Source organism: Squalius cephalus (genome assembly GCF_949319135.1).
Source record: "Squalius cephalus genome assembly, chromosome: 25".
NCBI lineage: Eukaryota > Metazoa > Chordata > Actinopteri > Cypriniformes > Leuciscidae > Squalius > Squalius cephalus.
The window spans coordinates 20,296,896-20,322,473 of record NC_137146.1 but is presented as its reverse complement, the minus strand read 5'-3'; the positions used below and the strand labels follow the sequence as shown (position 1 = coordinate 20,322,473).

At 36.9% G+C, this 25,578-nt stretch overlaps 1 protein-coding gene across 2 annotated transcripts in view; it reads left to right on the top strand.

The window, feature by feature from the left end:
* The first annotated feature begins 501 nt into the window (after positions 1 to 501).
* Positions 502 to 25,578, top strand: part of gnal (guanine nucleotide binding protein (G protein), alpha activating activity polypeptide, olfactory type) — a 155,774-nt gene continuing 130,697 nt past the window's right edge. For both annotated transcript variants that reach the window (XM_079863704.1, XM_079863703.1), the window contains exons 1-4: positions 502 to 995; positions 1,177 to 1,249; positions 1,944 to 1,998; positions 2,126 to 2,245. In XM_079863704.1, the coding sequence (XP_079719830.1) occupies positions 857 to 995; positions 1,177 to 1,249; positions 1,944 to 1,998; positions 2,126 to 2,245 (387 nt within the window). In that variant the 5' untranslated portion in view covers positions 502 to 856. The remainder of the gene's footprint in view (positions 996 to 1,176; positions 1,250 to 1,943; positions 1,999 to 2,125; positions 2,246 to 25,578) is intronic.

The following is a 25,578-nucleotide window of genomic DNA, read 5'->3' as shown; positions in this document are numbered from 1 at the left end:
CTGTTTAGTATGTTACCTTTTCCATTTTTCCATCCTGCTATCACACTCAGTATGTTTTAGATGTACTGAATCTTCTTCCTGGGCAATAACAGTGGAAAACAATGGTTCGATACCTTTTTTTCAATACAGAAATTGACATCTGTCCTGATAAATGTGCACTAGTGTAAAAGTATTACAATCAACTTTGTTTGCCCATATAAGTGTGCACAGTTTTTGCAATGCTGTTGAGAAAAGAATGAAAACAACATGTTACTTTTTGTTTAAACATCAGTAATGTAGACAAATAAATTAATATAATAAAATGGAATGGTTATATATTGCATTTTTATAATAATTGATGTCGTGAAGTAGCTGGGGAAGATGATTCTGTAACAAACTCACTTATGAATGACGCCTTTAATGATGAATGATTGCATAAGCTTAAAATGCAATGATGTGGGGATATGAGAGGCTGACCTGGGATCAGCAGGTTGAGTGTGGAGTGTCACTTCCTGTAAGTGCAGAGGGAGGCAGTGCTGAGTTAAAGACACAAACACACATTACAACAAAATAGCGAGAAGAGAGAGAGAGAGAGAGAGAGAGAGGGAGAGGGAGAGGGAGAGAGAGAGAGAGATGATCTGAGCTTCAGTCGCTTCATGTCTGATTTTCAAACATTGATCATGAATATATCGAGGAGATCCGACTGAATCTGTCGCTCGGGTGTGTGAAGGGGTCAAAGCGAAACCTTTTTTTCCCCGTGGCGCAGGGATTTCTTGCTCTATTTATCAAGCTGATACATTTTAAATCATCATTGTAGGAGACATTTGAGATATTGTTATTGTTTATTGTGTGTCTGAGGAGTAAGAGGCTTTTGAACATGGGATGTTTGGGCAACAGCAAGACAGAAGATCAGCGCATCGACGAGAAGGCGCAACGAGAGGCGAATAAAAAGATCGAGAAACAGTTACAGAAAGAGAGACAGGCGTATAAAGCCACACACCGCCTGCTTTTATTAGGTAAGATAGGAATCTGTAACTAAAACATTAATAACAAATAGATATGTGTAAGCATCATCTGATCAGAGATATGGATATATTTTCATAATCATCGCCATGGATGGATAATTTCTTCATGGCCCTGGAAATACTAATATTTAGGCTGTGTATCATCTCATGACTTTTTTTCTATGATTTTAAGGCGCTGGGGAATCCGGGAAGAGCACTATAGTCAAACAGATGCGGATCCTGCACGTCAACGGCTTTAACGCAGAGTGAGTGTGTGATCATTTAGCGTTATTACTGCCACAGGGCCTTTTCTGTATTTATTATAACGGATGCGGCATCCATGTATGTTGAGGATGTTAGAATGTTGACGGGCTTCAGATGTACGCCTCTGCGTCCGGTGCGTTTTTATGGCTGTCTCTAAACCTAGTGAGCTGCCTACTTAGACAGCATTTTGGACATAGGCGTGAGCAAAATTTTTGGGCCTCATTTTTGGTCATCATACACGCATGCAGCATTTCCGAGTCTCAAATTTGAGCGCCCACCTATACAGCATTTTTGGATATAGGTGTGCAGCATTTTTTTGGACTGCGTATAGACAGCATTTTTGGCATGCAACATTTTTGGATCTTATTTTTGGGCTGTTTACCTAGACACAGTATATTTAGGCCTTATCTCACGGCAAACAAAATAGTTAGATATAATAACTGGATTGATTATATATAATTAATTATAGTTATACCGTTATTTCAATGTTCACCATTAGGATGAGGTCACTGTGTGCATGCAGTATGTGCTCTGTTGTGACTTTAATCATAGTTTGGCCTTTGATAATGACCACCTTTGAGTAATATTAATCACATTCCTAATTCATGGACAATTATTATGACACTCCTAATTTTGAAATTATGTCATTCATTCTTTAATGACAGTTTCCTCCTATTTTCCCTCTCTTCTGCTCAGAGAAAAGCAGCAAAAAATATTGGATATCCGGAAAAATGTTAAGGACGCCATAGTGGTAAGTAATTTTTGTGAATAAAAATTGCGCCCAATTTAATGTTTTTGTTTTGTCTCCAGCAGTTTTGTCTAGCTGATTAGTTTGGTTTAATTCATCCTGCTTTTACATCTATGTTTCTATTTTTTAGACGATAATATCTGCTATGAGCACCTTAACACCCCCTGTGTCAATCGCCAACCCGTCCAATCAGCCTAGAGCAGAGTACATCAAAAGTATAGCTCCACTCTCAGACTTTGACTACACAGAGGTAAGACACTGTTTCCAAATCTGTTACAGCACTAAGCGGAAGACATAAAAAGTATTTTTTTTTGAAATGATGTCATGATTGATTACACTGAAAGGGGGTGTTATAGTCTAATGACCTTATAACCAGGCTGATATTGGGCCAAGTTATCATTGAAATGTTGGTTCTTTTGTTGTTTAGACGGTAGTTCTTTGTAAGTGTTTCCTCATTGAAGTGGTGCACAAATTCCCTTTTAAATCAAGTCAATGGTTCAGGCACATGCTGCATGATGCATTTACTCTACTAGCAGAGAACCTCTGCCATAGATTCTTATATGTCCTTTGTCAATGTCTGCTCATGAGAGCTGACATAAATGTTGTCACTCAATGTCATAACTTTGTGGGTCCATTGTTTTGGTATTATAGGGAAGATCACATTATGTTAAATTACTTTTTTTTCTTTCAGTTACATGAATTAAAAATACAATGGTTTCATTTTGTGCTATTTGACTTTTTAACACTAGTCACAATGTGTACACAAACACAATCTTGTTAATAAACAATAAAGAAAAGCTTCCTTAATGGCTTAATTATAATGAAATCCATAAAGTAAATTTGTTTGTAGTCATTGACCATGTACACTTCATTCTCATTCATTTAATGATGTTTTATTAACAAAGTTCGGGAGGAGCACATTCAGATAATTAACCTGATTAACATGAGAGGAGCGCATTCAGTTAATCAACTCAATTAATGATAAGAGGTATACAGCAGACTTATCACAACTGGAGGGAGTACTTTGGGTTCGGGCCAAAATTCCAAACTCTGAGCCCTCCCCTTGAACAGTACCCCAAATATGCAAAACCCTTACTCTACTTAATTATATGTAAGTGTGAACTCGTGAACTTAACAATAACACAGAAGTGTGTGATGACCAAGACATTTATTTAATGCTTGTAAAATATCCTAAGTCTTCTCCTAACTCCAAAAGCATTTTTTTTCAATAGTTTGACTTTCAACAACTGTCCAATTGAAATACCATATAAATTAATGATCAGCTATAGTAGATATTATATGATGGAATAAAGTATTTAATTTAACACAGGTATTAAAGGGTTAGTTCACTTAAAAATGAAAATTCTGAATGAAATAATTTACTTTCTGTCATGTTGTTCCAAGACCATACGACTTTCATTCATCTTTGTAATGCAAAAGAAAATATTTTTAACAATCTCACCTTTTTTGTTAATCCATTCAAAAATCCACACAGGCAAAGCTTTCACACATTAAAAGTACAAAAAGACATTCACATGAATCAAGCAGTTTTATGCAATGAGGTTTGTTCTCGATCGTTAAGCCAGACACAGTTGAGTCTCCAGAAGACTTTTCTTAAACTGCTTGATTCATATGAATTACTTTTACAATGTATTTTTGTACTTTTTGATGCATGAACATTTTGACTATGTGAACTTTCAATGGATGGACATAGTTAATGTACTTAGTTATATGACTGTGGAGTGGCTTCATTTACAATATAGTACAGCCTCAAATGTCTACTATTTTTATAAAATGGTTATTATATAGTAAAACTATTAGGACACATTTTGACCGCACGGCATAGAGCATGAGAACTATCTATTTTATAATATTGTATTTTCATTTTGAGAACCTTAATTCATTAAAAATGAATACAAATTTTGGAAGAACAGCCCTAACATTACCACATTGCCCTTAACATTACAGTGTTACCCAAATTAAAATTGTTCATTTTATTCAGAGGAGTATTATCTACAGGGACATGTTTTTGTCAGCATCAAACCATGTGGCAAAACCTTATATTTTGTTTGTGGTTTGTTCAGGATTGGAGGCCTGGTTGAGTCTAACTCCATGACCTCACTCCTGTTTGCCTCTGATCAAATTCAGCAGTTTTCATATTTGTCTCATGAAACCCAAAGCAAATATGTCCTCTAATTTGCAAATGTGTTCATTCAAATGATTGTGGACTCAGTGATGTGATGTACAAATAAACACTCATGAATACATGTTATAATGATTAAATTATTCATAAACAGATCTTGTGTAAATGCTGATATTTATGCAAACATTTCTCTTACAATTATCCACAAAGGAATGTCAGACACCATGAGTAAAAAACAACAACTTTCCAGCATTGGGTCTAGGCAATATATAAAATATTCACAATAGACTATAGGCCTATTCACTATGATATTGCCAGTGAAATTACATTATGCAACGTTGTGAATATTGTAATGTTTTAATGCTCTTTTTATTTGACAATTACGCTTCCTAAAGATCATTTCTGTCAGGACCACTACTGCCAAATATGATTGACAATTAGCATACAGTTTGGATTGGCGGTATGGTTCCGTTCTGGGCGAGAACTCCCTGCGCATCCATGCAGCCTAGCATGGATAAGAGCAGGGAGAGCAGCAATAATCCCCCTTGGGGTAAACAGAACCAACATGAAAATTTGCAAATATATTTAATTCAAGATTTTAAAGTACAACATTATTCGATAATTATTCTGATTCAAGGGGAATCGGAGAATGTCAAATCCTGACTGGGCGAGAGGAGGAGCTGGGGATGGAGGAGGGTAATTAGCTCCTGAGAAACGCGATAGCTGCTGATAAAACTGAGGGAGCTTATATATGTATATGGTGATAGGCGTCGTATTCCTATAGGTAGATGTGGATCAGCTGAGGGTCAGCTGATGCGAGCTTGACTAACGTGACCTGCCAGAACTAACGCTACGCTTGATATCATTAGAATAGTTGGTCACACTTTATATTAGGTGTCTTTACCTACTAAGTACTTGCATAAACAAAACAAAAAAATAAAAAAATAAATTGGTACTTAGTTCATGTTGTATTGCAAAACACTTGCAGCTATTGAGGTGGGATACAGGTAAGGTTAGGGACAGGTTTGGTTTTATGTTAAGTTTAAAGGAGAACTCCGGTCAATTTTAACATTGAGCTAATTTTTTTGTACATTTGGAGTGCTGTCAATACAGAGAACAACGACAAAAATCGGTGTTGCCTACACCGTGTTATCCTCTTTTTAAAATTTGCACCCTGTTGACTTCAATGGGTTCACGCGCATTGGTTTAGTACCTATGATCATGCGCGTGAACTCGACAATCGATTACTATGGACTTCGACCGAAAACAGGATGTAAATACAGGTATGTGCGCTGGCTGAATAAACATCATTTTTATTCATATCTTTCACATCTACTGCAGTCAGATTGACCCGCGTTCACTCCGAAGGAATCACTTACATGACCTGTGCACTTGTAATGACACATCAAGGATGTTAAGAGGCTAAAAGCAGGTTTAAAACTTGCCCCATTGAAGTCAACAGGGTGCAAATTTTAAAAAGAGGATAACATGGTGTAGGCAACACCGATTTTTGTCATTGTTCTCTGTATTGACAGCACTCCAAATGTACAAAAAAATGACCTCAATTTTAAAATTGACCAGAGTTCTCCTTTAAGGGAGTGACTGAGAATTCCCTTTCCCATGTCAAAGCATTCTGTAATCACTTGTACTCCATTTAATCAGTAGTGAGAGGAATCCATTCTGAGTGATCATGTAGCAAGAGAAAACATAGATGTTCTGACTTTCAAAAAACCCTTGTCACTTCAGGCAAATCCGCTCTATGCTGCACTTAGCAAATCTAAAAATCTAAAACAAAAGCAAACAAAGTCAAACATGAAACAGTGCTGTTATACTCTAATTTATCATATACATATTGTACTGCTGCTTGGTCAATCAAATTGGAGGACTAGAACTAATTTATGAAGTGAAAAATGATTATCATTCTTTAAATGTCAGTTCTGTGTCCATTAGTGAAAAAACAGCAGACAAATATGCCTTATTTATTTAACTGGATGTTCTGCCTGTATTTTTACTGTAGTTCACTCTTGAATGTTTTTAATCTACCTGTTACCAATGGTGGTTGAGCTCACCATTTTAATTAATTTCTGAATGATTTAATGATACAAGCAAATACAAAAGTATACTGTATGACCCAGTCATATGCTATAACCTGTTTTAAGGCTAAAATAATTTATTATGGAATGGAGAATATTTTGCACGTAAGAACAGATGTACACAGTCAAATATTTTAATAGTAAAAGATAAAGAAAGATTTTAATAGTTAAAGAGCATTATTTAATGCAGAAGGCAAGAGTTTTCACCATCACTTGTGAGAAGTTATGGATGATTTCTAAATAGATGCTTCTTTCAGAACAAAATAGGTTGTATTTAGTAACTAGTGCTACAGGGGAGATGGCATTAGTGTGCACAGCCACGTGTGTGTGTGTGTGTTTGTGTGTGTTTGCTGCTGTTACCTAATTAAAATCTCTTTCTATTGGGTCGCAGAGAGCGGTCGGGCTGTCATGAGTTTTATAAGGCTGATTTGATCAGAGTTCAAAGTGGCAGCCAGCTGACAGAGGACACACACACACACACACACACACACACACACACACACACACACACACACACACACACACACAGACACACACAGACACACAGCTCTCTTTAACATTATTGGACTCTTTTTTTTTTTGGCTGTTTCTTGCAAGATGATGCTGATTATGTCATTAGTAGAGATGTTAAACAGCAGTGAGTTCATAAGGGCTGTAAACATTGGGCCTCATTCATGAAACTTTCGTAAATATGAGTAAATACTGAGTAATTCTCAAGAACTCTCTTCCGGATTCACAAATGCTTCGTAAACACCAGATTTGATAGTTAAACGTGTGAATATATATATATATATCTGCACGCACATTCATAATTAGCATGATCCCGTCTATGGATTACAAATACGTAAATTATATGTCCAGGAACGCTGTGAAAACCTTCTCAGGTTTGGCTCCAGTATAGCATAAATGCAGAATAGACTAATTGGTCATTTGCTTTACAAAAAATATTCAATTAAAATGTGTCTACCTAAGCGTTTTTAGCCAGCTGAAAGCGGCCAGCTGGGGGCACTTGAGAGTACTGGAGGCACAGCATTTTTCCACTTTGGTTGCTATGATTACTGATATTGATTGTGGCTGATGGCCGATATAAAACTGATATATTTATAATTTATATTTGTTTTAATATTTAATAATTTGGAGAGAAAATATTTTGAAAATGAATACAAAAACAAATCTGTAAAAAAAAAATTGTGTTTTTTTTTTATTCAGCTTTTTGATTCTGAAATCCTATTACAGTATTTTTCACAAATAAAGAAATTGTTAAAAAAAAATATGAATAAAAGGAAGTAAACACTATAACCAACAGGGCAGTTTGGGCATTTTGGGAATCAGATTTCTTCAAATAAAGACAAGGTAGCACTAATTTTACAAACTAATGAAGATGGAGAATGGGAGCGCTGTGGGCTCTGGCACTGCAGTACAATTCGAACCATCGGCCAAACAGAAAAAACATTTTGGCCGATGCCGATATTTAAAGAATAGCCAAAATCAATGCCGGTCAGCAATCTCAATAGTTTCAAATTACCTAGCTATATGGGCAAACAAACTTGTGAAATGTCACTGTCATCAATTTGCCTAATAGAACACAAAACGAAAATAGAAAACGAAGAACACAAAATACGAAATTTCAACATTTTGAAAATACAAACACTTTCATGAGTCCGGCTTTACGGAACTATTTACATTAAAAATCATTCTGCTTGTGTTTCATGAATGAGGCCCATTGTGTGTTATTGAAGAGAAATACAGTTCTGCTCTTAAATGTCTAAAACTTGATCGAGCTGCAAATTAAAGATTTTTTGAGGTGTGTTTATGAGTTGATATGATGGGGTTTGTGCATGTGTTTGGGCTGCAGTGCTGTCTCCATTAATTAGGCTCTTTATGTAATGTTATATTGATTTTTGTTAGTAAACATGCTGGTCAAGCGCTGGGCGGATAAGAGCAGTGGGGGGTTGTCCATCCTTCTGAACCAAAGCATGTGTCTGCCAGAAGAGAAAATGCTCAGTGAGGGAGGGATGAAATATAGGGAAAGAACTTTAACATAAAAAAAAAAAAAATCTTAAGCTAAAAGAGAGGCAGTGCATTGTGTTTGTGACACTTTCATTCTGTCATACATTCTGCAGCAGTAAAACCTGGACAGAAGGAACATGACAGAGATGAATTACTTAATATTGACAGGTTTTTTTATTTTTTTTTATTGTAGAATATAGGCTAAATAACAGGTTCTAAAAAAATGCCTGTAAATCTAGAGGAGTCTTGTTAGTCTTGTTATCTGCATGTTGTGTGTTTGCAAAGGACTTAAAGGGATAGTTCACCCAAAAAGTTCTGTTATCATTGACACCCTCAAGTTGTTCCAAATCTGTATGAATTTCTTTCTTCTGCTGAACACAAAAGAAGATATTTTGAAGAATGTCAGTTTTTTTTTTTTTTTTGATGAACCAAACAGTTGATGGGCCCCATTGACTTCTTTTGGAAGTCAAAGAAGATAATTTGAAGATTATGTATAACCACACAGTTAATGGTTACCTATATTCTTCAAATTATATTATTATATTATATTATATTGTGTTCAGCAGAATGAAATTAGGGAGTGTTTCAATATATTCTCTAGTTTCTGCTGCTTGTTTGAGAGAAGGCTTTGTTGGGCAAACAGTTTGTAAAACAACTGGAAGTGTTCACTAAGAGTGCTGTTGATTAGCGGAGCTTGTCGATATGGCAACATCTCTAAGTTTGGACAATTCAACACTTTGACTTGGCATTAATTTCATCCCTATGAATGCTGTTGTGTTGAGAAATGTAGCTACTATTGCGGTTGCCTCAGTGTTGGACACTAGCATTTTGTCTTCAGATAGGATGAACAGTAGTGAAAGGTATTGTTGTTAAAAATGTGTTTACCCTGGTAATGCCTTTAGTCCAACTGGCCAAAAAGATTATGCTTGTTTCAAATGCATCTCCGTTTATCAGAGAGGATATCATTGAAAGATAGTTAACAAGACATGGTAAAATTGATGTTAGCATGCAGTATAACCAAATTCTATGTGACGAGTAATTTTATGAGTAATTTTATTTCACAATAATATATATATATATATATATATATCACAATAGAACAAATACAATGTCAAAAATATAAATGACAATGTAAGGTTTTCAGCTACAGCAAGCAAGTCTATTTAACAGTAGTATTCAAGCAGGAAATATTACAGTTAAATTGAATAAAAACATTCTGTAGTCTTAACTGTATGATTTAATTATGCACTGTTTCTTATTAAAGCTACAAAAGTGATTCAGTTAAAATCAGTGAGTAATTTTCTCTTTTTCTATTGTTGTCTGATCAACATTAACAACAGGTATAGCCTATTAGTCTGCTGTCACTTTAATATCTAATGTGTGGATCTAATATATTGACACATCTGATTTAATTCACTTTAGTAAATATGTCTGGATTTGACCATTCAAGCTCAAAAGATAACTTTCAGTACTCTCATGCTGACTGACAGAAGGCGTTCTGTGCGTGCTTTGTGTGTGTCAGGACAGCACGTATGAACTGCAACAGAGTTATTTTTTTGTGGCTTATTGGACTTTGTATGCAAACACTTTTTAACATCAAGCATGTCTCATGCTCTATTTTATTATTCATCCATTCAATTTTTTATTAACTTAAGATAACTACACCCAGGCTATCTGCATACTACAGGGATTAAACCACACCATGTTCTTGTGTCTGGCCAGAAGAGAACTGGTCCACTTGACCGAGCCTGGTTTCTCCCAAGGTTTTTTTCTCCATTCTGTCTCCAATGTAGTTTGGGTTCCTTGCCACTGTCGCCTTTTGGCTTATTTAGTTGGGAACTCTTAATATTCAGCAATATTATTGACTTGACTGTACCGAGACTGTTGGATGATAACTGAGCTGGATGATAACATCACTGTTTTCTCCAGAGCTGCTTTATAGATGAATTGAACTCGTTCCATAATTAATGAACTGAAATGAAATGAATCAACACTTAACTGATTTCACCTGAATACTGACGGTTTACTATTGTCTTTTTAGAGCTGCTTTACAGATTTTTTGCATCATTGAATCATTATTTTCCTGTTTATCACTGTAAAGCTGCCTTGAAACGATCTGTATTGTATAAAGAGCTATATCAGGGGTTTTAAAAGTGTGGGCGCTAGAGCATGTCAGAGGCGTAGGGCTGACTGATATGACGATGTCAATCGATAGAGATTTTTCTATATAGTTTATCTGTATGTAAATTCATCCGTGCAGTGCAAGACTGCTTAATCATGTCAGAGCAGCAATGAGAAGAAAGAGTGGGACGTGCTTGATGAGTTATTAAAAGCACAATAAACCTCAAAAGAGAACTAAATTCGGTACTGACAGGTGACTTTCTGTGGTGCACCCGAAGTGCATGAGTGCTGAATTTAGTTTACTTTCACTGCTTATTGTGCTTGAACGGTCAAATACACACACTTAAGTTTTAAAATGCCCATCCTGGTGAGTATTCATGTAAACACAGTATAAGGTGTTAAAGTGACAACAGCCTCATATAGTCTGACCTGTTCCTGACGATGTTGTTAATGTTATTCAAACCACAAAAGAAAAAAGTCATTCAAACAATCATTCACTGCTCTTATATCTTTCATAAAAACATCATTCACTGCTCTTGGTTGGTGTATATGGTTATCGGACCGGTCAGGTCTGATATTAGTTGCCTCGGGTCTCAGGTAATTTGAAATATATGTGCTTTTACAGAACGGACCCAAGATTCTTTTAAAATATGCCAACATTACATTATTCATTTCGGCATTTAACAATATTTTATTATTTAAAACAAATACATATCAATAATTCTATGACAATCTTACCCCCTTCTCCTCTGTCAAATACGCACTTCATTACCAAAATCTCCTGGATACTGATACCAGAGTGCGGGGATTTGCTTATTAATATTAACATTAATATATTTCCTTGCCATTTGAGGTGCAATATTAACTCGCACAAGTGAACAAAAATAATCAACTATATCAAATGAACTAAAATTAAACCATATCTACATTTTCATGTTTTTCCTCAAATAAAACAATTTGTGAAAATCCACAGAAAACATATTCTCCTACATTTTTGACATTCACAGTGTATAGGCTACATTATCTGGCAACATGGGTAGCTAACGTAAGCGTTACGAAAAAGGATCAGAGAATGAATTTAATCTACAAAGAAGGTAGGAAGATGGGCATTTTGATCAATCTACACCTAGCATTTCTTATTTGTTATCTCTAATTTTGGTCTGTGTCATCCCTAGTTAAAACAGTCACCACTTCAGAGCTGCAGGCTGTTGAGAATACGCTGCTTTTTACATTCTGGTCCTGTCAGAATATAATTTCCGTGGGGTCGGATTTGGGTCTAATTTTATCGGGTCTGTCTCGGGTCAGATTTGTCTTTTTTAAACATTAATTTATGCACATTGGGTTGGGATAAGAAGTGATCCTGGTCGATTCGACAATTTAATTTTAGTTTTTGTAAATGTTTATGCTTTCGTTCCTGAGCCAGTTTGCAAGGCTCCAGACTAGCATCTGAGAGCAGATGGTGTCACCAGCATTATAAGTATAAATGCAAAAACCTGCCACAGCTTCATAGCAAAAGTTACTGTGTAAGGGAAACAGGTCAATTTAGCTCAAAGGAAATTATTAATTCATTTATAGGGAATTATGAAAAGACTCACTTATCAAATGAGTCGTCCAATGCTCATTTGAACAGTGGTTATTAATATCCAAACTATAGTGAAAAAACTATTTGTTAGCACAGTAACATGAAAAGCAGTATAAGACATTAAATTCGACCAGTTCGACTAGAATCTGGAGGTATTACTTCGTTTTGTTGTTTATGTCTATGATGAGGATTCCCTTCTGTGGTCCTTGCTGAAGAGGGAGTTTCCCAGGTTTGTTGATTCGCTGGCAGTCTCGTCGTGTCTGGAGTGACGTCTTGGAAGGCCAATCACGTTCTTGTGTGTTAACAAATGAATAGAAGCGGAGTCTCTGTTTGAAGTTTAAGTTTGAGGCGTGCTTTGCGGCAAAGCTTAAAAAACAAGAGGAAAAGAAAAGAATTCCATTGAGGAAAAGAAAAGAATCTTAAGTAGAAGAAAGAAAAGTAAATGAGACGAGAGTAGGAGTGTAACGATACACCAATGCCACGGTTCGGGTCATATCACGGTTTTGGAGCCACGGTTCAGTTCGGTTAGGTTCTGTTTGCTGTGGGGGCAGGGTTCATGGCAGGGCACCAGCAATAATAACACTAGATTCACTTTTAACTTAATAAAAACAACAACAATAATTTAACTTATAAACTTTATCTTTATTAACTTTATACATTGGCTTCATGTTTTCTTTAGAGCAGTTAGCACACCTGAGTAAACTAAAATGAAATAAATGCCTCCACTGTAGACTAGTCAGAAATAAACTGGTTTATCTACTCATTTACCATACATCTAAAATGTTAAAATTAAGGTTTAAGAAGTTCTTCAAAAACAGCATCATGTCCACATTCTCAGGTGAGAGGCTTGCTCTCTGTGTTGTAAAGATGTCCCCTGCTGTAGAGAACACCCGCTCACTGGGGACCGATGTTGCTGGGACTCCAAGCTAGCATTTAGCCAATGGGAAAATGGGGAATGCTAAATGGGGAAACTGGCTCTCTTTGTCCTTACACCATGCAAGTGGTTTTGACTCCACTGGAAGAGTCGGCACTTCTTTGTAACGCTGCACCTCCTCTTTCATGACAGTAGTCTACTGTTAAAGGGATAGTTCACTTTGAAATTAATTTTTGATATGTTTTAGCTTACCTCAAGGGCATCCAAGATGTAGGTGTCTTTGTTTCCGCAGTAGTTTCAATTTTGATATTTTTAGGTCAAACCGTTCTTGTCTGTCAGTCATATAATGCAGGTCGATGGTCACTGGCTCAAAACACAAGCACATAGTCCAAATTAAAACAATTCCCCATCGTCCAAATGAAACAATTCCCCATCATAAGTACACATTGATGGCCTAAGACACAAAACGAGCGGTTTGTGTGAGAAAACGAACAGTATTTATATCGTTGTTATCTCTTGAAAACAGCACACGTCCAAATGATCTGACGGCGCGGGCGGGTATAGAAATATACATAGATGTCGCCTTGGCTACTGCAGTTCATTGGAACGAAACCATAGCCAAGGCGACTTCTATGTATATATCTATACCCGCCCGCGCCGTCAGATCATTTGGACGTGTGCTGTTTTCAAGAGATAACGATATAAATACTGTTCGTTTTCTCACACAAACCGCTCGTTTCGTGTCTTAGGCCATCAATGTGTACTTATGATGGGGAATTGTTTCATTTGGACGATGGGGAATTGTTTTAATTTGGACTCTGTGCTTGTGTTTTGAGCCAGTGACCATCGACCTGTATTATATGACTGACAGACAAGAACGGTTTGACCTAAAAATATCAAAATTGAAACTACTGCGGAAACAAAGACACCTACATCTTGGATGCCCTTGAGGTAAGCTAAAACATATCAAAAATTAATTTCAAAGTGAACTATCCCTTTAAGTTTTCTTATGTTTCATTAGAACTACATAAACGCGACCCGATCTGGCAATCTTACATAGCGTGGATATACCAGATAAAGGACCGCAAAGCGGTGGCATAAGTGCCTTTCACCCTGTCACGACTTGATGAACCACTGAAATGATTTTGGAAACTTTATTTGAAGGTAAAAAATCCTACTTAGTGTTGCTTTAACATCTTTCACAACTGCTGTATCTGTGTAACTCACTTTCATAGATTCCAGGATGGTGTGTTTCAGTGGCATTATCATTGAAACGGTTGGCAGCTGTTCAGTGCTCAACAGAGCTGTTACCGTTTTCAGTGGTTTGAGAACCTGAACAATGTCCTCAGCTCCTTTTACATCTTCATCAGACAGAGTCACAATGTCCTAAATTCCTCTTAACACTCCTGTCTGTAAGTGCTGAGAAAACAGCAGCCTCCTGTCCTGTTCAAGGTAGCGCTCAAGCATGTCATAGCTTGAGTTCCATCTGGTGGGGGACATCCTGGATCAGCTTGTATGGAGGCAGTTGGAGCATCTTTTGTTTGTCCTTGAGCAATGCTGCAGCATTAGTGCTTCGATGGAAAAAAGTGACAACCTTTCTCACTCTGCCTAAAAGCCATGACATCTGGTTAACACCCATCCCCTTTTGTGATACCAGGTTAACTGTGTGTGCAAAACATTGAATGTTTGGTGAAAATCCGGCTGCTTTAACTGCATTCACTAGATTTTTGGCATTGTCTGTTGTGACGGGAACAGTCGCGTATTCTCTGTCAATTTTCCACTCAGCTTCAGCTCCCTTTAGTATTTCCGACAGAAGATCACTTGTATGGCTTTCATAGACAGCGCTTGTCTGGAGAACGGGATTTGAAATTACCCAGTTGTCGGTAATATAGTGTGCCGTGATTGTGATGAAGGACTGTGTTGCACGGGAGGTCCACCCATCTGTAATTAAAGCAATGAATTTTGCATTGCGTTACACCCCTAGACGAGAGTAGTTAGATGGCTTGAATAAAACTGCACGGACTTAACCCATTTTCATGATACTGATCTGTGGTTTCGTCTTTCACTTTGTGTCATGAGTTTTTAACTAAAAAATTTTGTCCAGCCCTTTGTCAAGTCAAGTCAAGTCATGCTCATTTATATAGCACTTTTAACAATGTAGATTGTTTCAAAGCAGCTTTACAGAGATAAACGTATAATTTATGGTAGCAGAGATTGTTTTGGCTTTGTAGCGGTTCTTTAATAAAGTTATTTTTCAGCTAAAGTTATTTTTGATTGATTCGCTTCTGTCGCAACGATCATTTGTTATTAAATTAGGGGCCGCTAAGACGACACCATTCTCTTTACACAGACTTTAAACGCGAACCTGTGAGAAACGCTGATGGCGTTCACATGCGCATTAAGAATTGGTTCTATAGTTATGTGCATTTGAATATATGTGCGCAGGTTTGTAATTCCCTACAAACCAAGCCTAAACAAAGTACTGGTCTTTCCTTATAAATTTTGATACATTATTTTATTTTATTTTGTCACTTCAGGGTAGGTACGCGAAACGAATTTCCCGAAAACGCTTTATCTGTAGAGTGGTAAGGGATCCTCCATAGGGAGAGACTAGTTGGCACTTCAGCACTGCGTTGTCATCGGGTCCATCGGGTCCAGGCGAAGAGCTTTGGAGGAGCTCTGTCCAATTAGACCTTTCTTTAGCTCGCGGTGTGACTATTTCACCTCCTCTCACATAAATTACATTTTATCTGACTAGTCACATGGGCTCTTAACTTTACCGCTCTTAGCAGAGTACAATTTAGACATGATTTCTATTATAAGAAAAGGATGCATTTTACACAGATTGGATTCATGCCACCATTTGAGAGATAAGAAGACATTCATGCACACAGTAAACGAGACACACTTCCAATCAACCATTCAATGGTTTTAGCAATTGCATGAATTATGTGTGATCTAAGCATAATAGTCACATAAATTGTAGACATGATATAGCAACACAATTAGAAGATGCTTGATTTTAAGTCCGTCTAGAATTGTTTTGGAATGATCTGATGCAGTTTGATATGTAAAAGGAAATCTCTGTGGATTTTCTTAGAGATTTCAATCCTGTGTTTAAGAGGTCACTCAGAGGTCTTTAGAAAAAGGAGGGAGGTCTGTTTTAAGTATCTGTCTTGGGGGTCAAAAAATATCATTGGCGGTTTTCCTTGTGGGACTCGAGTTGTGCCATCTCCAAACCAATCTGTCTTTTAAAACCTGACTAACGTTGACATCTTAAGTGTTTGTTCTCTAGTTGGGATTATCTTTTACAAGTGCTCTTTGTTTCAGACTGACTTTCATTTCAAATGAAAGATCAGCTGATTTTAGGAGTGCAACGGATCGCAGTTGATCCATTATCCGTATGGACCATGCCCCATGGTTCGGCGTGCATGTGATTCGCGAATTAACTGCTAAGTTTAAACATCATAGAGTGAAAGTTTATCATTTGGACGTGTTTTGTCTTGCCAATTTACACATTCAAACAATTTTAAATGTGGAAGAAGAGGAAAAAAAAAATCAGGACTCGCGCATTATCTGTGCCCAAGCCGCACACACCCGAAGAGAGAGAGGCGCATTTTACCCGTCTCTGCAAGTATTCTCTCGGTTATGTCATAAGTGAACAGTTGAGTAATAAACTGGATGTTTGTTAGTTTATTCGTTCCATGCATTCGGTCTGAAAGTGAAGCCTAATATTCCTGCAGTTGTCTGTCATCAATGTTAATAAAACAACAAAATACAGCTTTAACAAAGTTTAACCTATATTTAATTTCTACAGTGAACAAATAGTGTTATTCTATCATTTCTGTACCTAAATATCACATAAATAAATAACAAAAAGCAAAGTTACACTTTGCATATATGCCTATATTTATTTTTATTTTTTTTGCTGATCCGAAAAATGATGCGATCAGTGGCTCAAAACCGTCAATGATCCGAACCGTGAGTTTTGTGATCTGTTGCACCACTATCTGATTTAGGTTCCTGTGTGTTGATTTTGAATTTCGGTGGAATTCTGCTTCTTGATCAGTTTGAAGGAGTCATTGCGGTCTGGTTCGCTCTGTTCATGCAACTGTAATTACTGTAATATCCCATTATATATAATTATTCCATATATATACACACATATGTGGAATGTGGCAGGGCTCCTGGAATAGATGGTCTCCCCTTTGATTTCTGTAAGACTTTTTGGTCAGTAATAGGGGAAAACTTGCTGTTAGCCATTTAACGTTTGTTGCAAAGTTGCATACGGCAGTCATAAGACTTTTACCAAAAGAGAGAAATTTGAAAGATATAAAGAATTGGCAATCTATTTCACTTCTGTGTTCTGATTTAAAAGTTTTATCCAAGGCTTTATCCATAAGGCTGCGTGAGGTCATTCATCATGACCAGACATAGTGTTTGCCTAATAGGTCAATTTATTGATAATATAAACTTAATTTGAGATATTTTGGATTTCTCTAGGCTATTGGAAAACTAGTCTTATTTCTTTGGATCAGTAAAAGGCATTTTTTTTCGGTTTGAGCGCAGCTATCTCTACCGCACACTGTAGGAGTTTGGTTTCAGCTCCAGTTATATGGCCATGATCAGGGTCTTGTACCATGATATTAAGAGTGTGCACCATTCAAAGTACAAAGAGTGATTAGACAAGGATGTGCCTTATCAGGAACGATATTTTCCTTGACCATAGAAAGTCTGCTGGTGAAAATTAGAAGGCCCGTCTAAAGCATTATCCAGTGCAAAAGTGCAGATATTACGATATAACAGTGTAACCCATGCACGGGTATGGTCCTCTGCATTTAACCCATCCATGTTAGTGCACACACATTAGAAGCAGTGAACACCCACACTGCAAACCATGGACACGCACACCCAGAGCAGTCCAGGGAGCAATTAGGGGTTGGGTGCTTTGCTAAAGGGCACCTCAGTTATGAGTATTGAGGGTGGAAGAGAGCACTGTTCATTCACTTAATTTCCTGCCGGTATTGAGAATTGAACCGGCAAACTTCAGGTTACAAGTCTGACTCTCTAACCATTAGGCCACAATACCAGGAGGTTTGTCCTGGAAAAGAGATGGGATAAAATATCTAGTATCATGGTATCAATTATATGTTGAAATACATTTTGGAAAGACTTTTAGAAAAGGTAAAAGGAAGGCTTACAAATGTTGAAGTGTTTCTTGCAACAACAAAAAATATATATAATTTAGAGGCAGACTTAAAGTTATCAATAACTAAATTATATTAATATTAATATTAATATAAATGATAATGATATTAAAAATAAATGATATGGCATTATTTGGCTAGTTTTGATCTTCTTACTGGGCTTATGTTGATCCTTCTACTGGGTAAAATACAAGTCATTATAGTGGACTTTTTTTTTAAACAGATTTCACTAATTGCCCAGAATTAACTTATTCTTTTTAGGGAAGAGGGAGGACTAGTGGAGCGGAATTCAGATAAGCAAATGGGCTTCCGTAGTGCACCTAAACGTGTACACTAAAATATATATTCACGTAAACACAGTGGGTTATGTCTTAAGAAAACGTACACAGTTGAGAAAGAATACGCATGTGTAACATTATATTGGATATTAGGCTGAAGTGACTGCAGCCTAATATACCTGCTGCAGTCTGTCATTAATGACAACCAACATCAAATGAGAAAGGATAATCACTCACTGATCTTGACTGAATAACTTAAGTAGCTTTAATAGATTTATCTATATTTAATGTGTACAGTAAGACTATGCAATGTTATTATACATTTGATTATAATTTTTTAATATCACTTATTACATTTATTTAATTTGTATTTTTGTTCTGTTGTATTTATATCTCAATTTTGTTTGTAAATAGTTTCTTTGTTCTTAATGTATTGCTGACTGTTTACTTGTCTTGTGTAATTATTTTGAGGACCTTTTTCTATCTAGTATTAGTTTTTGCTTAATTCGTTTTGATAATGGTGAAATTTCACTGATATTTACAATTGCTCATATTGTGAAATAAGACTTTGATCATATCACCCACCAATAATTGTGTTTAAAAATAGTGATTTCAATACTGACCAAAATAATCATGATTTTTGCCATAATCGAGTAGCTATAAAGGAGGAAATAGCTTTTAAAACTTTGTTGGAAGCTTTTGATTGATTTTAAGTTTTTACTAGTTAATTTATTATTTTGAAATCATTTTGCTTTAGTGGGGTTGTAGTGAAGCTATTTGCACAGCAATAGATGTTGTTTTTCTTCTGGAAAAGGTTTTGTTTTTGAGAAAGTATTATGTGGAAACATGATTATAATCTAAAATTAAGTTGAGTTGTTCTTATGATAATTTTTTATTTATTTTTTCTAACACTGTGTCCTAACCAGATGCGATGCGATTACAGTGACAAATAATTTGTCTGTCCACACTAGACGCGACTGCGAGATGCGTAAAAATCAATCAAAACCCACAGCCAATCAGAACAGCGTATGGGCGGGCTCTCGCGGCAAGTGCACAGCACCAGAGAGTAATGTTGACGGCAATCGCAAGAAAATGGATAAGTAGGCTACGTAATCAAATTCACAAATATTACACCATTTAAACATTATTCAAATACATAGGCTGAGTTACTACAACAATCTTTGTCAAATAATACACTTATTTGTTTACAGTTTGAACGTTGTTTCCATTTGTTTAATTTCAAGATCTGAGGTGAATTATCCATTGTTGCTTTTACAGCTACAAAGTTGGAGCACTAAATGATATTCAAAGTCACATTACACGCTTTTAACATAAAAAAAAACACATAAACAGTACCTGAGATTATCATTGCCACACTTTGTGTTTGTTGTTCCAGCGCGACGTCGCAGAAAGATAGAAACCGTTTCTAAAATAAAATCGTCACGTGTCGCCTGATTAGGACAAAAACTCTGATTAACATGGAAAATATGCCTTTCATCGCGTGTCGCGGCGTCACATTGCGTGTAGTTAGGACACGGTGTAAAACACCCTAGTAACCACTCTAACCACCCTAAGTGTAAAAAATGTTTTGCTACATGTTATGTTGTTTTCCATCACTCAGTGACATCAGCCAGATGAGCGAAACCAAAGTCTCTTTCACTCGGCGGCCAAATTTGCAACGCCTCCGGGCAGCTATTTTGGCCATTCAAGACCAAGTCCTATCTATTTGAAGGGGAGAATCCTGAAATTTCAAAAACTGCTTGCCAAACTCACAATTAAATAACATATTTCAAATCAGCAACAACATTTGACATGAACTGTCCCATAAATGTTGTTTCTTTTCATAAAATTATTATATTTCAAGCTAGGCCAGCTTATGCACTGTGTTGGGGAGTAACTAGTTACATGTAACAGCGTTACTAATTTAATTACAAAATAATTGGGTAACACTGTGTCCTTGTTACATATGTTACATGTACTTACCATAGTAATAACAGTAAATTATGCATAATTACATGCTACTAACCCTCAACCAAATCCTAATCCTACCCTAACCCTATAGTAAGTACATGTAGTTGCTTAATATTACTCAGTACTTAAATATATAATTACACTGTAACAATGACACCTTAAAATAAAGTGTAACCAATAATTGTAACTGTAAGCTGTTACTGTTATCGAGAATTTTTTTTTAATTAAATGAATATGAAAATGTTAACGATTACTATTGGGGTTAAATCTGAATATTTTCTGTAAAAAACTAGGATATGTTGAATGATATTAATTTGTTGCTTTGCCTGTTTTTGATGTGCATGAGGCCGTTTAGTGAAGCGATGCTATTCTGATGCTCATTACAGACGCTCCCTAAACGCAATTACGCAGTTTGTGTAGTTCAACTCCCCAGGGGGCATTATTTCCGTTGCTCAAAAAAACCCTTTCATTCTATATTAATATTAACATAAAATAATAATAATAATAATAATAATAATAATAATATATAAATAAAAAATGCATTTATGGTGAACACAGCAAGCACATGCCATTCATTCCTGCATGCGCGCCCCGCCCCACCTCATGTTTGCAGCTGGCTGACAAAACTGATGTGATGTGGTCAGAGTGAAGTGACAATGACACATACAAAGTTTGGTGTCAATATGTCAAGGCATTGCAGAGATAAAGCCTGAATAGTCCTTTTGGCATCATGCCTCAACTTTGCTGCTGCGGTATACGAAAACGGTTTTGTCTATTGACACGAATTCCATAACTTTTTCTCGGCACAGTCTGGAGATGATACGATTCAATTTTGGTGAAAATCGGACAAACGGTCTAGGAGGAGTTCGAAAAAGTTGGTATTGAATGAAAATCAAGATGGCGGACAGGAAGTTCGTTCAAATAAGGAAAACTTGGTATCTATGTTCTCGGCGTGACCCAAGGACTCTATTAAGACCAGTGGCATTTCAATAGCCAGATTTATTAAAAAGTTATTAGCCTTTTTGGATATTTTGTTATAACTTTTGACCACTAGGTGGCGCTGGTTCGAAACTTCTCACGCTCCTTCAGGGCATTGTGCTGATGACCCATACCAAGATTTGTAACAATCCATTCATGCTTCCTTGAAATACAGGTAATAAAATTGGGTATCAGTCGACTCAGCATGTTGCCCTGAATCTAACAAGACCAATTTTATGATTTGTGGACAAACTGTTCAGAAGTTATAAGCAAAAATATCAATTTTTCATATCTCCGGACCAGTAGGTGGCACTGCGCCGAAACGCAGCATGTAGCCTCAGGTCATGCTTGTGATGACATGTACCAAGTTTGGTCTGAATCCGATAAAGCGTTGCGGAGATACAGCTTTAAGTCTGTTTTCGCAAGCGCTACGTAAAACAATTGTGGGTTTATCGAAAACGGTTTGACGAATCAACTTGAATTCCATAACTTTTTGTCGGCATGGTCTGGAGATGATCTGGTTCAATTTTCGTGAAAATCGGAGAAACGGCCTAGGAGGAGTTCGAAAAAGTAGGTTTTTCTGAAAAGTCAAAATGGCGGAAAAATTTCCATGACGGAAAATGACGACATAGGGTGCAATCGAATCGTCTTGAGCCAAGGAATCAGAGGAAATTTTGTTTCTAGCCCATGTGGTTCAAAAGTTATTAGCATAAACATGAGTGAAACTTTGGACAGGTGGTGGCGCTAGAGGGAATGAGTTGGAGACTCCAAATTTGCTATGCTGATAGGTCAGACTGTCCTCTATCAGTGTGCTGAATGGGCTGCCATAGCCCATATTTCTATGGGCTGCCATAGACGCCCAGTCGGAAGAAAAATAATTATTATTTTTGGTACGCCAACAGATACAATAGGTGCCTACGCACATTCTGTGCTTGGCCCCTAATAATAATAATAAGAAGAAGAACGCGAACAGAAACAATAGGTGCCTCCGCACCTTCGGTGCTTGGCCCCTAATAATAAGAACGGGAACAGATACAATAGGTGCCTCTGCACCTTCGGTGCTTGGCCCCTAATAATAATAAGAAGAAGAAGAACGGGAACAGATACAATAGGTGCCTACGCACCTTCGGTGATTGGCCCCTAATAATAGGAACGGGAACAGATACAATAGGTGTCTACGCACCTTCGGTGCTTGGCCCCTAATTAAACGCTGTATAATTTGTAATGCTTACAACAATTACCAGACCATTGGCGCCCTCTGCAGGCTTTTATTATATTACATAATTTATACTATGTACATACCATTATGTATTTTAACAGTGTTGTTCATAAAACCACAAAATGACTTGCTTTTGGTACTTTCTTTGAACTAAGTCTTATTACTTAATTGTTATTATATGCACAACAATACAAATCTGCTTAGGGCACCCATTTGTCCAGCAGTGGCCTTGTTGATGCTTTTGATTGGTTCTCTTGTTTGAATTTGCAGCGCAAAACGTCTGCCAATTACAGTCCACATTGCCACTGAAAGCTTTAGGCTACAACCTGTCTGAGAGTTGCCACCATGGCAAGTGATAAAAATGTGTTCCAGTGCTGGAAATGTAAAAATCCTTTCATCCAGAAATCTGTATTTAACCTCAGAACGATTTCAAAGTAAATAGAGGTGCTAAAGTCTGATTTTGTGGTGGCTGTGCTTTAAAATTAAAGGCACAATATGTAAGGTATTTGGATTAAAATATCCAAAAACCACTTGAACTATATACACTCACCTAAAGGATTATTAGGAACACCTGTTCAATTTCTCATTAATGCAATTATCTAATCAACCAATCACATGGCAGTTGCTTCAATGCATTTAGGGGTGTGGTCCTGGTCAAGACAATCTCCTGAACTCCAAACTGAATGTCAGAATGGGAAAGAAAGGTGATTTAAGTAATTTTGAGCGTGGCATGGTTGTTGGTGCCAGACGGGCCGGTCTGAGTATTTCACAATCTGCTCAGTTACTGGGATTTTCACGCACAACCATTTCTAGGGTTTACAAAGAATGGTGTGAAAAAGGAAAAACATCCAGTATGCGGCAGTCCTGTGGGCGAAAATGCCTTGTTGATGCTAGAGGTCAGAGGAGAATGGGCCGACTGATTCAAGCTGATAGAAGAGCAACTTTGACTGAAATAACCACTCGTTACAACCGAGGTATGCAGCAAAGCATTTGTGAAGCCACAACACGCACAACCTTGAGGCGGATGGGCTACAACAGCAGAAGACCCCACCGGGTACCACTCATCTCCACTACAAATAGGAAAAAGAGGCTACAATTTGCACGAGCTCACCAAAATTGCACAGTTGAAGACTGGAAAAATGTTGCCTGGTCTGATGAGTCTCGATTTCTGTTGAGACATTCAGATGGTAGAGTCAGAATTTGGCGTAAACAGAATGAGAACATGGATCCATCATGCCTTGTTACCACTGTGCAGGCTGGTGGTGGTGGTGTAATGGTGTGGGGGATGTTTTCTTGGCACACTTTAGGCCCCTTAGTGCCAATTGGGCATCGTTTAAATGCCACGGCCTACCTGAGCATTGTTTCTGACCATGTCCATCCCTTTATGACCATCATGTACCCATCCTCTGATGGCTACTTCCAGCAGGATAATGCACCATGTCACAAAGCTCGAATCATTCCAAATTGGTTTCTTGAACATGACAATGAGTTCACTGTACTAAAATGGCCCCCACAGTCACCAGATCTCAACCCAACAGAGCATCTTTGGGATGTGGTGGAACGGGAGCTTCGTGCCCTGGATGTGCATCCCACAAATCTCCATCATCTGCAAGATGCTATCCTATCAATATGGGCCAACATTTCTAAAGAATGCTTTCAGCACCTTGTTGAATCAATGCCACGTAGAATTAAGGCAGTTCTGAAGGCGAAAGGGGGTCAAACACAGTATTAGTATGGTGTTCCTAATAATCCTTTAGGTGAGTGTATTTATATTTATATATATTTATATATTTTGTTGATTTGTGTACTACTGTACTTACATTATCCCAAATGTTTCTAAGAATGTTTAACCCTTTCACAAGTAAGTTTAAAATATTATGGCTGACCCCCCAATCTTTTCAGCACCGATCCGATCCCAACAATTCTGAGTATCGGCCGATACCGATATCAGCACTTTTAAAAAAAAAAAAAAATGTAGAATTTCTATACCTGTTTGTTGAACTGATAATTACTCCTTTGTGTGTTAAACATCATTATAAAGAAAAACAACAAATTAAAAAATTATATGATCATAATCTATGACAAAATACTATTATAAACTAGATTAGTTGAATTCAGCAGCAAAAGTTACTCTATAAAAATCATGAGAGCACAATAATTGTATAAAATCGTAACATTTAGTGAAAAAACATTATCTAGTGGAGATGGAGAACAAATAAAAGTGAATAAGTGTAGCACTAAATCTGTTAAAATGTTACTCATTGCTCTTTGAATTGTTGTAAAATACATTCATGAAAAACAAGTAAATATATTTGTAATAAATACTATAAAATGTAAAGACATTTCTTTTAAATGTATAGTGCAGCTGTTTTAATGAGGCAGCAACATATTATAGATAGGACAGAACAAGAAAGGGTATTAATAATCTTTCATTGCCCAAAAGTATTATAATATGAAAGGCTCCAATACAGAGCGGCACAAAGCGCTAATGCGCATCCTGTGCACAGAATGATGTGCTTTACAGCGCTTCGCATTGAAATGTTCAAAGCAAAAAGGTAGACATATTAATGCGTAGTTCCAGTATTATATCAATGCAATAGTTTATTGAGCCTTTTCTTCTTAACAGTTTAAAAATGTCAGTTACTGTGCACGTGAAGAACAATTATAGCGTTCTCTACTCCAGTGTTGTGATCTAAAAGACACTCGGGAGAAAGTTACATGAACAGCAATAAACTCCAGAAAGATAAAGCCATTTTATGTGAAACCATAGACCTTTATCTACAGATCAAGTATAACAATAGTAACATTGAATCATCTAGGAGAGAGTTTAATCATGTTGACTGCAGTAACCGAACGCGACGCACTGTTTGAGTGCTGAATGGAGAATGACTGACAGCCGCAGTGGAGGGAAGCACTTACTTGAATTTAACGACTTCAATATTCATCTGTACGTCACATTAAACTATGGAAAGGCTTTAGAACATGTAATATACTGCACGGAATGTTGATGGTCCTTTATAATGTTTTTGTGCCTTTTGTGAGGCTTAACAATAACACAGAATAGTATAAGCACAATATCGGATTTGGATCAGTCTCATCTAACTGAT